The sequence below is a fragment of the Orcinus orca genome, chromosome 20, assembly GCF_937001465.1.
Source record: "Orcinus orca chromosome 20, mOrcOrc1.1, whole genome shotgun sequence".
Lineage (NCBI taxonomy): Eukaryota > Metazoa > Chordata > Mammalia > Artiodactyla > Delphinidae > Orcinus > Orcinus orca.
Window position 1 is genome coordinate 4,060,272 of NC_064578.1, and position 12,207 is coordinate 4,072,478.

At 51.9% G+C, this 12,207-nt stretch overlaps 2 protein-coding genes across 4 annotated transcripts in view; both read right to left on the minus strand.

Annotated features, from left to right (window-relative positions):
• Positions 1 to 2,495: 2,495 nt before the first annotated feature.
• The window catches only part of CRISPLD2 (cysteine rich secretory protein LCCL domain containing 2), an 85,093-nt gene continuing 75,381 nt past the window's right edge, over positions 2,496 to 12,207 (minus strand). Inside the window, exons 15-18 of one of the 3 annotated variants that reach the window (XR_004477017.2) lie at positions 11,300 to 11,405; positions 8,909 to 9,187; positions 8,603 to 8,807; positions 2,496 to 2,823 (exon numbers count right to left, since the gene is read on the minus strand). The gene's annotated coding sequence lies outside the window, so the exon portion shown is untranslated. The remainder of the gene's footprint in view (positions 2,824 to 8,602; positions 8,808 to 8,908; positions 9,188 to 11,299; positions 11,406 to 12,207) is intronic. The other 2 variants (XR_004477016.2, XR_004477018.2) reach the window with 2 other exon arrangements.
• Positions 3,632 to 5,282, minus strand: LOC117196683 (V-type proton ATPase subunit e 1-like). Its single transcript, XM_033406183.2, has 2 exons — positions 5,258 to 5,282; positions 3,632 to 4,115 (listed from the first exon to the last, which is right to left on the minus strand). The coding sequence occupies exons 1-2, from the start codon at positions 5,280 to 5,282 to the stop codon at positions 3,880 to 3,882; spliced, it is 261 nt and encodes an 86-aa protein (XP_033262074.1). The 3' UTR covers positions 3,632 to 3,879.

Consider the following 12,207-nt stretch of genomic DNA (forward strand, 5'->3'; position numbering starts at 1 on the left):
CTGTCAGGGTGGCCCCCTCAGTATCTCTCAACCCACCCACTTCTCTCCATCCCCTCGGCCACGCCGCCCAGAAGTGGAGGGAAGCACTTTAGAAATATTTGGCTGTGGGCCTCTCACCAGGGCTGGGCTAAGGTCTCCTCCCGGGTTCCCTGGCTCCCACTCTGAACTCCAACCATCTATTCTCCACACTGTAGCCAGAACACGCTTCCAAAATGCAAATGTGATCATGTCCCCCACCCTGATTAAAACCTCAATTGCCGTAGCCCACTGCTCCTAGGATAAAGACCGGATTCCTCCTCCAGGAAGCCTCCCTGACTGCACACACGAACGCGCCCACTTCATGGCACCGCCCGCCCCCGACTGCCATTCTCGAGGGTGTTGGCGGGTCCACTGCCCAGCATCCCTGAATCACGGCACCTTTGGGAACCACTCCATCGGCGGTGCTCAGCGAAGAGCAAGCTCTCTGAGAACGCATCTGTGGATGAACGAGCGCCATCCATAAACAGTGTTGGAGCAGCCTTATTATTCACACTGCGATTCCTTAAGTGTTGCCTTCTTGCCGGAAGTTAGGATACGTGGTCACGCGGTGTGGGGCATCTCTACACAGCCACAAAATTTTGGCATTGCCATCTTAAAAGCTGAGGATGGTGTGATCACTCCAATTTCATCTGGTTCTTAGTCTATAGACTTTCTGGGGAAATAGCTCGGCAAAAAAGTGGAGACTAGAGACAGTGGTCCCTGAAAACCCTGTTAGTTACCTGCATCCTTGCCTCCCAGGCATGGAAGGAGCGGCCCCAACCTGGGATGTCCCCTCTCCTGGGGTCAGGAGATGCAGTTGTCCTGTGACCATTATACTAATCACTGAAGACCACTGTCAAAGAGAGAGCCTCCTGGGGCCATTCTGAAAGGCAGCTGCCCAGGTGAGCTGAGGCCACACAGGTCCAGCCCAAATGAAAACACTGTTGGAATCTTCCCAGGGGCCAGCTTCTGAACTGTCTCTCCTCGACTATACTTTGGGGTGAGGTCCCCAAGCCCCTGGGGCCCATGTAGCAATGACACAGGAAGAGGCTACTAAGGGGTGAGACGTGGAACCTGAGGTTTGCTGGCACCCATGCCTGCTGACACTTTAGGGTTTTCCCAAGGTCCCCTAAGGTTTGCCATCGCTGTTCTTTTGGTTAAAATAATAATTCTCTTCCAAAGGGGCAGGTGGTGAGGTTTGTGACTCTTGCTCTTGGCAAAGAAACAAGGGGAAAAACAAACCCACACAGTCTGGAAGGAAAGGAGCTGGCCAAACAGTGAGATTTGGACGCAGTTCCTTAGCATCTGGGCCACGAATGGAGAAAATGAAGTGTTTCAGCCTCAAAATCATCGTCATTCTGATCAACATTGCCGCCATCGTCATAAAGTTTGTCCAGCCCTGAGCCAAGGCTGTGGGCACTATTACTGTCTGTGTTTTAGGGACAGGAAGGTGGAGGTTTAGACTCAAGATGTCAGGGCTCCTGAGTGGCAGGGCTGGGCCTGCCCCGCACGCAGATTCCTTACCTGGGCATCCTTGTCTGCGGTGTTCCCCTGCTTCCCGGACATCCAGGCAGCTCCGGCAGGGAGACGGCTGAGAAGTTGAAAGATCAGGTTGAGTGGGGACCTTGGGCCCAATTTTCCCATTGGTGTGATCACTCCAATTTCATTATCGGGGGAAGAAATCTGGCTTTTATAGAAATTCTTATAGAATTTCTGGGGAAATAGCTCAGCAAAAAGTAGACACTAGAGACAGTGGTTCCTGAAAATCCTGTTAGCTGTCTGCATCCTTGGCTCCTGGGGATGGAAGGGGTGGCCCCTCTCCTGGAGTGGGTTCTGGTCTCCCCATAGATGTCACCCCTCTTGCTCTTAGAAGGGTGTGGCATTGCTCCAGTGTGGATCCCAAGGCCACCACGTCCTAGCCACAGCACCTCGGGCAAGTTAATTACACGCCTGGAGCCTCAGTCTTCCCACCTATAAAATGGGCTCAGGGTACCTAACTCACAGATCTGCTGGGAAGCATTTTGCCCCCTCTCCTCCTTTGGGCCTTGGTGTAAGTTATTTCCACCTGGAAGCCTTTCCGCTCCCACCCTGCTCCAGACAAGTAGGTTCCCGGAGCACTTCTCCTTGGACCCTCCTCACCCTTGAAATTCCTGTCCTGTGTCTGTTGCTTCCCTGAGGGCGAGGGCGGGGGCGGGGTCTGCCTCGTTGACCCTGGAACCACCAGGGTCAGCTCCAGTGCCTGGCACACAGTGGGTGCTTTTGGCATCTCTGGAGCTGGGAGGGAGAGGCGAGGATGTCCAGGGCAGCCGGGGCCTCTCAAACAATCCGAGCAATGGGCCCCCCTGAACGTGGTAATCCGCGGCAGCCACTGGGGGACTGAGCGTGCACGGGTGTGTTTCAGTGTCGGTGGATGTCGAGAGGCTGAAAGACAGGTGCCGGGCCGCGCTGCCACATCACAGATTTGGGGCTAATTCCTTTTTTTTGGTTGTTATTTTCTGTAACTTTTTATTTTGGTATAATGACAACAGAAAAGTTGCAATAATAGAGGGGATTCCCGTGTACCTTCACCCAGATTCGCTTACATGTTACATTCTTTCCCTATATACGTTTTCATGTAAATATAATAAATACGTAAGTTGCAAACATCAGCCACTTTTCTCCCTGAACACTCTGGTGTGTGTTTCCTAAGAACACAACTTTCTATTACCTAAATACAATAAAATGACCCAAATCAGGAAATTTAGCATCTTACCAGAGTATAATACAGCCGAACCTCAGAGATGTTGCTGGCTCGATTCCAGACCACTGCAATAAAGCAAATATTGCAATAAATCTCCTGAATTTTTTGTTTTTTTTTTTTTTTTCAGTACGCGGGCTTCTCACTGCTGTGGCCTCTCCCGCCGCAGAGCACAGGCTCCGGACGCTCGGGCTCAGCGGCCATGGCTTACGGGCCCAGCCGCTCCACGGCATGTGGGATCTTCCCGGACGGGGCACGAACCCGTGTCCCCTGCATCGGCAGGCGGACTCTCAACCACTGCGCCACCAGGGAAGCCCTCCTGAATTTTTTGGTTTCCCAGTGCATATGAAAGTTATGTTTACACTATACTGTAGTCTGTTAAGTGTGCAATTACATTAAGTCTGAAAAAACAATGTACGTGCCTTCATTTAAAAATACTGCATTGCTAAAACATTCTAACCATCATCCGAACCTTCAGCGAGTCGTCCTCTTTTTTGCTGGTGGAGGGTCTTGCGTGGGTGTTGATGGCCACTGACTGATCAGGGCGGTGGCTACTGAAGGATGGCATGGCTGTGGCAATTTCTTTTTTTTTTTTTTTAGAGAGCAGAAAAATAATTTATTCCAAAGGAGGGCAGAAATAAGAAACTCATCCTGAAAATATACTCTGGTATAATTCTGATGGGACAGATTTTCCCTCTGAACATGTTCTCCTACTGACTGCCCCGCTGGAGTCTTATTGTCATGTAACAGTTTTTAAACACTTCGCTGATTCTCACGTTGTGAGCAGGCAGGAGTCATCTTCACATCCACAGTCTCCAAGGAGGGAGTAATGTTATTTCTCAGAAGAACAGCATTTTCTATCTCGGAAGAGTACGTAAACATTTTATAGAGGCAGCACAGTTTAGATCCAATACGCACATCATTCATCAAAGTGCAAAAAAGGCGACAGGAAAAAATACTGCTTTGTAGAATAAGATATTCAAATGTGGTGGGAACGTTTAAGGCAGCTGACGGCCAAAGTGGGCGAGGCAAGGAAGGTGGTCTGGGTACGGAGGTGATTTTGCATCTAGAGGAGTTCTCTTTGTGACCTCAATGACTGAGCCCTGGCGAGCAGGTCTTCTTACTCAAGGCCAATGATGCTTGAGGTACCAGATGGTTTCATTTTTCAACTGTGGTCCAAAGAGAGGGTTGAGTTGGGCCAGAATTGCAATCAGCCAAAAGAGGTAGCCGCAAACGGAACAGGTCACCAACATGGTGATGGGACCCTGAGGGATGAACCAGGGCACCAGGAAACCGACGAAGCCCCAGAACACGCTCATCACGCTGAGAGGCACGGTGAGGCCGGTATACGCCGTGGTTGCTGGGGGAGGGGCCAGCCCTGCCCCGCCGCCTCACTCACGGCAATTTCTTAACATAAGAGAACAGTCAAGTTTGCCGCATCGATTGACTTTCGTGACCAATTTCTCTGTAGCATATTGTGCTGTGTGATAGCACTTGACCCACAATAGAACTTCTTTCAAAATTGGAGTCAGTCTTCCCAAACCCTGCTTTATCAACTAAGTTAATATAATATTCTAAATCCTTAGGACATCCCTGGCGGTCCAGTGGTTAGGACTCCGCGCTTCCACGGCAGGGGGCGCAGGTTCCATCCTTGGTTGGGGAACTAAGATCCTGCGTGCCGCGCGGCGTGGCCAAAAAAAAAAAAATCTAAATCCTTTGTTGTCATTTCAACAATCTTCACAGCATCTTCACCTGGAGTAGATTCCATCTCAAGAAACCACTTTCTTTGTTCATCTGTAAGAAGCAACTGCTCATCCACCCAAGTTTTATCATGAGATTACATCAATTCAGTCACGTCTTCAGGCTCTACTTTTTTTTTTTTAAACGTTATTTCCAGTGCACTTTTGTTTTCTTAATTAATTAATTTATTCTTGGCTGCCTTGGGTCTTCGTTGCTGCGCACGGGCTTTCTCTAGTTGTGGCGAGCAGGGGCTACTCTTCGTTGCGGTGCGCGGGCTTCTCATTGCGGTGGCTTCTCTTGTGGAGCACGGGCTCTAGGCGTGCGGGCTCAATAGTTGTGGCACGTGGGCTCAGTAGCTGTGGCTCGCAGGCTCTAGAGCGCAGGCTCAGTGGTTGTGGCGTGCGGGCTTAGTTGCTCCGTGGCATGTGGGATCATCCCGGACCAGGGCTCAAACCTGTGTCCCCTGCACTGGCAGGCGGATTCTTAGCCACTGTGCCACCAGGGAAGCCCCCAGCCTCCACTTCTAATTCTAGTTCTCTTGCTGTTTCCACCACATCTGCAGTTCTTTCCTCCACTAAATCCTGAACCCCCGAAAGCTGTCCATGAGGGCTGGAATTGACTTCTTCCAAACTCTGGTCAATATTTGGACCTCTTCCCATGAACCATGAATGTTCTTCATGGCTGTTTCCTCCGCAGGGATCATCTCTTGCTCAGTGCAGCCACCTTCATGGATGACCTGAGCCGCAGCTTCCCCCTCCGCACCTGCGGCTTCACCTGGCACTTCCATGCTACGGAGGCGGCTTCTGTCCTTCAACCTCATGAACCGACCTCTGTTTCAGACTTTCCTCCTGCAGCTCCCTCCCCTCTCTCAGCCTTTGCGGAACTGGAGAGAGTTGGGGCCTTGCTCCGGATTAGGCTGTAGCTTCAGGGAATGTGGCTGGTTTCATCTTCTATCCAGACCACTCAGACTTTCTCCATATCGGCAGTAAGGCTGTTTCACTTTCTTATCATCCGTGTGTTCACTGGAGCAGCATTTTAATTTCCTTCAGGAACTTTCTTTTGCATTCACAACTTGGCTGACAGTTTGGCAAGAGAGGCCTCGACCTGGGCCTGTCTTGGCTTTTAACAAGCCTTCCTCAGGAAGCTTCATCGTTTCTAGCTTTTGCTTTAAAGTGAGAGATGTACGACTCTTCCTGAAACACGGAGAGGTTGTTGCAGGGTTATTAATTGGCCTAATTTCAATAGTGTTGTGTCTCGGAATAGGGAGGCCCGAGGAGAGGGACAGAGGGCAGAACGGCTGGTCTCTGGATTGGTCACAACACACACGATATTTATGGATTAAGTCTGCCTTCTAACATGGGTGTGGTTTGGGGCGCCCCAAACGATTACAAGAGTCACCTTAAGATCACTGGTCACAGATCCCCACAACATATAACAACAATGGAAAAGTTGGAAATACTGTGAGAATTACCAAAATGTGACACAGAAACAGGAAGTGAGCAAATGCTGTTGGAAAAACGGCGCTGGTAGACTTGCTAGACACGGGGTCGCCACGAACCAGCAATTTGTAAAAAACACAGTATCCACGAAGTGCAGTAAAGTGCAATAAACCAAGGTTGGCCTGTACTATTAGGGCATCATAGTATATTCTGTGTACTCTAACATGTCACAATACTACTGTGTAAGCCACAGCTCACTCTCAAGGTCAGCCCAGCTAAGCCTCTAAGAAGCCTTTATTTCCCGGGTCCAGGACCCACGTGTGTGTAGTTACCCCGTTCCTTTGTCTCCTCCGATTTGGAATGGTTTCCTGGACCGTCTTTCTTTCTCGACTTGCTTTTAAGAGTGTCCTTCTTGGACTTCCCTGGTGGCGCAGTGGTTAAGAATCCACCTGCCAATGCAGGGGACTCGGATTCGAGCCCTGGTCTGGGAAGATGCCACATGTCGCGGAGCAGCTAAGCCCGTGCACCACAACTACTGAGCCTGCGTGCCGCAACTACTGAAGCCCGTGTGCCACAACTGCTGAGCCCGCACGCCTAGAACCCGTGTTCCACAACAAGAGAAGCCAACGCAATGAGAAGCCCACGCACCGCAACGAACAGTAGCCTCCGCTCACCGCAACTAGAGAAAGCCCGCATGCAGCAACGAAGACCCAACACAGCCAAAAAACTATATAAATAAATGAATAAATTTATAACAACAACAAGAGTGCCCTTCTTGTTTTAACACATGAGTTGGGAACTCTGAAAGCCATTCAGAGCCAAGTATGGAGAATTAAGTGTGTTACGAGACTGATGCCCACCTTTCTGGTCACATCTTGTCACGTGGCCCTGAAATGTGGCTGTGAGCGACCCTGGGTCAGGGACTCCCTCTGAGGGTGGCGTGGCCTAGCGGTCAGAAGCAGGCAGTTTAACCCAACTGCTCGGGCTCAAATCCTGGCTCTGTTCCTCCCAGCCTGTATGACCTTGGGTAAGTCACCTATCCTCTCTGTGCCTCAGTTTCCTCATCGGTGAAACGGAGATAATACTGGTAGCTACCGCATGAGGCTGTTTTGAGGACTGATAAGTTAATATTTGTAAAGAGCTGAGAACAGTGCCTGGCTCGGGTGAAAGGGGGAGGATTTTTGGAATACGGTGGCTGTCTGGTTTCAACCATACAATCTTAAAGATGCAGTGTGTGTCACATTAATTCTGGGTACAGTGGCTCGGTCTTATGAAAGTATTCGTGCTCCCCGCTGTTCCTTTACCCTGGACTCTCCCTTACACACACACACACACACACACACACACACACGAGGAAACACAAGACCTCCTTTTCTCCGTTTTCTAAGCGCAGAACACCAGGTGGGAAGGACATTTAAACTATCACCTGAAGCTCCCAGCCTCCAATCCACTGCCTTCCGAGACTCTGGCTGGAAAAGGATTAGTCGCCACTCCCCAGGCAACTCAGCAGGAGCATTATTCCCCTTCACTGTTTTCACTATTTTATCTAGAATCACTGAAGGAGGCGGGCAGGGTGAACGTGGGGAAGGGGGCCTTGCAGAAACAAATCCTCTTCTTGTAGGGCTGGGGAAGCAGCCTGCGGATCCAGCTCACAGGTTTCCTGCACAGGGAAATCAAATTCTCCCCCTTCCATCCGTGTGGGCTTGGGTTACAACCACACACATCCTCACCGACAGCCCAGGGCTCCTGACACCGGAAAACAGGGCCAGGCTCCCGTGGGCTTCTGCTGGTCTAGTCTGGTCAGTTTCATGTTCATTCATTCACTCATTTGTTCATCCATGTGTTGCTGGTATGAGCACTTTTTGTTGCTCAGCTATTTTTATAATCATTCACTTATTATTGTGATACAATCAGACACATTTGCAGGGCTTCCTCTGTTATTGCATTATTCATCAGCCTTTATTAAATAGTCCAGGTGTGGTTTTAAACACCTTGCACACACTATCTCATCGACTCCTCGTGACTGCTCTATGAGATAGGTACTATTATTGGGCCCCTTGTACAGATAAGGAAATGGAAGCACAGAGAAGTTAAGGAATTTGCCCAAGATCACACAGCCAGAAGGGACCCCACAGGGACTCTAACCCGGGGGCTCCTCATTCTTTAGTTATACTCCCTTGCTTGATGATACCAGAGATGAAAAAGATTTTTGAGATGGTGAGAGAAGCTGATGGGCACGTGGTTTGAGGATGAAGCCCAGCTCAGGCCTATGAGCTGTGGGACCAGTCTCCAAGGCGGGTGGGTCTCCCACTGGGGCTCAGAGAGGGACCTCAAAGACCGCCTGCACTCAGCAAGTGGAGCGGACCTGGGATCCAGCGCAGGTGTGAGGTGCTGGCTGTGCACCTGGGTGCTGTGTGCCCCGGCGTAGCGGCCAAGGTCACAGAGGGGCAGCTGGGTCTACGGGAAGGTTCGGCTAGCATCTGCCTCTGCCTCTTGTCTGCATAACTTTGGCCCAATGATTTAACTCGGGCCTCTGACAAGTGGGCATAGTAACAATTCTTACGTCATGGGGCTGACGTGAAGACAAGATAAAGCATTTTAGCGCGCTCAGCTCAACGAGGAGTAGGAGAGAGGGCCCTTCACCTGGGCATTGCACTGCAGCTGTTACCTTGAAGCCAGCCAAGGGAAAGCTCCGGAAAGGCAGGAGCGGAGGGGGTGGCAGTGTGGTTTGAATTAAGCTGTTTATATGCACACTCGTCCAGTGACAGATGGCTGCAGTGACGGAGCAGCGTGGTTTCAATTTTCCATCTGGGATCAGACGTCTCGTGGCTCTGCCAGCCTTGTCCGGAAGTGGGCAGGTCGTCCTAGCAGCCCTGGGAAGGGGGGAAGGGGGGTCTTGGTCCTCCCGCCTGCTCCAGGCCTGGCCTGCCTGCGCCACCAGACCAGCCGGCGGGGGAAGACAGTCCTCGCTGACCTCGCCTGGGCCTCTCTGGGACTTGCGAGCTGTTCTCGCCGCTGTGTCCACAGGCACCCCTGCGTGACAAGGCCATCTTATTTGGGGGGCAAAACCGTGTTGGCCCAGGTCCACGCCCATCTCAATCCACCCATGGGCCAGGGCTGGTGCTTCCGGGCCAGCCCAGCAGGGAGGGTCGGGCCGTATCGGCAGCCGGAAGGGCAGGCTGGGCCTCTGGTCATTTCTGTCTTGATTTCCGTAGTCCCACGGAGTGCAAGCGCTCGCCAGAGGCAACTCAGGCTGGAAAGAAACTCGTGATCAAGGCAGGTCTGGGACTGAGCTCGGGACAGATAGGCCTGGGCGGGACCCGTGGCCCTGGGGGCCTGGGCGAGGTGCTCGGCCCGCCTCGGTTTCCCCATCTGTAAATGGGGTACTGTGGGGTTGTGGCGAGGAATAAATAGGGGATGCCTGTGAGGTGCGGTGAATTTTCCAGCCACCCACACCTGTGAGGAAACTTGACCTTTAGATCTCAAGTCCCCCCCGCCCCTCCCCCCCAACTAATGAACTTGGTAGAATAAAACTGGTCATTCAGGGAAAGGCATCCTCGTTTTCCTTGTTGTTTCAAGTTTAAATCAGTTCATTCGGAAGGCCCTCCTTCCCCCCTTCTCCTTGAGGTGGCTTTTAATGGCCTTTAAAAACAGAAGTCAGAGCCCAGCCCACCATGGCCCTGGACCCACCTGTGGCCCCCATTCCCCTGGAGTCAAACCCCAGTCCTTCCCACGGCCCGATGGCTGTCCCCAGTCTGTCCTCAGCTCTCGCCGCCCCTGCCGGTGCTCTCCCTCCCTGTGGCCTCCGCTGGGCCCTTGGACCAGGCGCGTTCTCTCCCCAGCACCTTGGGGCTCGCCGCTCCCTCCACCTGGAACTCTCTGCCCTCTGACTGCCACTGGGCTCCTCCCTCACCTCCATCCCCCTTTTCAAATGTCACCTTCTCAGGGACCTGACCTCACCTTCCTGACCACTCAGTGTAAAATACCAACAGCCCCAGCCTCGGCACGCCCTGCCCCCCTCCCCGTTCTCTGATCTTTACAGCACTTCTCACCAACTGACATAGAACGTGTGTAACTTGTTTTGTTTAATGCCTGCCTCCCCCACATGAATGTAAGCTCCATGTGGGAGCAGACACACTCGTATCTATTGGTTTTTTTCATCTGTAGTGTCTCTAGGACCCAGACAGTGCCTAACACACAGTAGGTGTTCAATAAATGTCAGATGGATGGAGGGAGGGATGAATGGATGGATGGGTAGATGGATGGATGGATGGATGGGTAGATGGATGGATGGACAGATGAATGGATGGGTGGGTGGGTGGGTGGATGGATGGGTGGATGGATGGGTAGATGGATGGATGGATGGGTGGGTGGGTGGATGGATGGATGGGTGGGTGGATGGATGGATGGGTGGGTGGATGGGTGGATGGGTGGGTGGGTGGGTGGATGGGTGGGTGGATGGGTGGGTGGATGGGTGGATGGGTGGGTGGATGGGTGGATGGGTGGGTGGATAGATGGATGGATGGGTGGATGGATGGGTGGATGGATGGGTGGATGGATGGATGGGTGGGTGGGTGGATGGATGGATGGATGGATGGGTGGATGGATGGGTGGGTGGGTGGGTGGGTGGGTGGATGGATGGATGGGTGGGTGGGTGGGTGGATGGATGGGTGGATGGGTGGGTGGGTGGATGGATGGGTGGATGGGTGGGTGGGTGGATGGATGGGTGGGTGGGTGGGTGTTTGGGTGGGTGTTTGGGTGGATGGGTGGGTGGGTGGATGGGTGGGTGGATGGATGGATGGGTGGGTGGATGGATGGATGGGTAGATGGATGGATGGGTAGATGGATGGATGGGTGGATGAATGGATGGGTGGGTAGATGGTAGATGATGGATGGATGGACGGAGGGATGATGGATGGATGGACAGATGAATGGATGGGTGGGTGGGTGGGTAGATGGTAGATGATGGACGGATGATGGATGGGTGGGTAGATGGATGAGTAGATGGGTGGATGGAAGATGATGGAGGATGGAGGGATGGGTGGGTGGCTGTCTTCAGGCTGCAGGCTGGGGAATCCTGCAAGTTCTGGAAGGAAGTGGGGAACTAGTCTCTTCTACTCTCCAGTTTCCTGGAACTGACCTGGGGGATTCTTCCTTTTGTCCCCACCTGACTCCAACACAATGAGAAGCAGGCACAGGTGGCCCTTCACAGCACCCTGTACTTATTTAAGCAAAAAAGGGACTTGTTACAAGAACACTGTGGTTCCCACAGAATATCAAGGAGGGCTGGAGGACCAGGCAGGAGGGCTCTGCAGCCAGGAATGACACCCAAAATCACTCTGCAGAATGGTCTGGTGGGACCTACCTGTGGGTGGCTGCCATACAGCCCGCCGGGGAGGGAGTCCAGACTCTCCTGTTATCCCATGCCTAGGGTTGCCAGATGAAACAGAGGTGAGCCAGTCCACCATGAACTGCACAAAAACAATAGTATTTTAGTAAGGGTATGTTCCATACAATATTTTAATGTTATTATTATTATTCTACTTTGTCTAAATCTGGCACCCCTGCCTGCTATCCCTGAAGTCCCACTGCTCCCCCGAGAAAAGTCTCTGGACACCACCTTCCTTGCTCCAGGGGCTCCCAATTGGAAGTTACAGAAACACGTCCCATGCATGCACCCTAGCTGCAAGGGATTCTGGGAAAGCAAGTGTCTCCAAGTTTCTACAGCACGAGGTGGGCTCAGCCTCCTGGGGTTGGGGAGCCCCTCAGACCATGGCCGGCAGCTGGGTTTAGGCTTCTGCTCTCCTATTATCTGCAGAGGCTGGGCAGGGTGAAGAACCAGATTCTCCCCAAATCTGCTGTGTGGTCCATGAGATGTGGCTTTTGAGATCTGAGCATCCTTTCCCTCAACCTATTTTCTCCACCAGAGAGTTTCACGTATCTATTTAGATACAGTCTCCACCAAAAGGAAGTAGGGCTCCTTGGAGAAATGACTGATTCCAAGACTAGGGGAAGGAAAGCACAAGGCGAGCCAGGAGCACCTTGTGCCAGAAAGCTGAGCCACAACTGATGGGCTGTGTGAAAAGGACACGAGCCAGCTGGAAGGGGTTCCCACCGCTCAAATCTGGGATGATTTGAGCATCAAAAAAAAAAAACAAAAACCAACATTGTAATGCACTGCATAAAATAAGAATTATTGAGTCCACAACAATATATGCCTGTGTGTATATATATTTGTATATAACATGTGTGTATATATATTGTATATAACAT

What these genes read in the sequence shown, in the direction of transcription:
- LOC117196683 (XM_033406183.2), bottom strand. Translation starts at nt 5,282, where the DNA reads ATGGAAGTGCCAGGTGAAGCCGCAG. An exon ending in AGTGCCAGGTGAAGCCGCAG is followed by an intron (nt 4,116 to 5,257) that starts GTGCGGAGGGGG and finishes CCCCTCCCCCAG; the next exon opens with CAACCACGGCGTATACCGGC.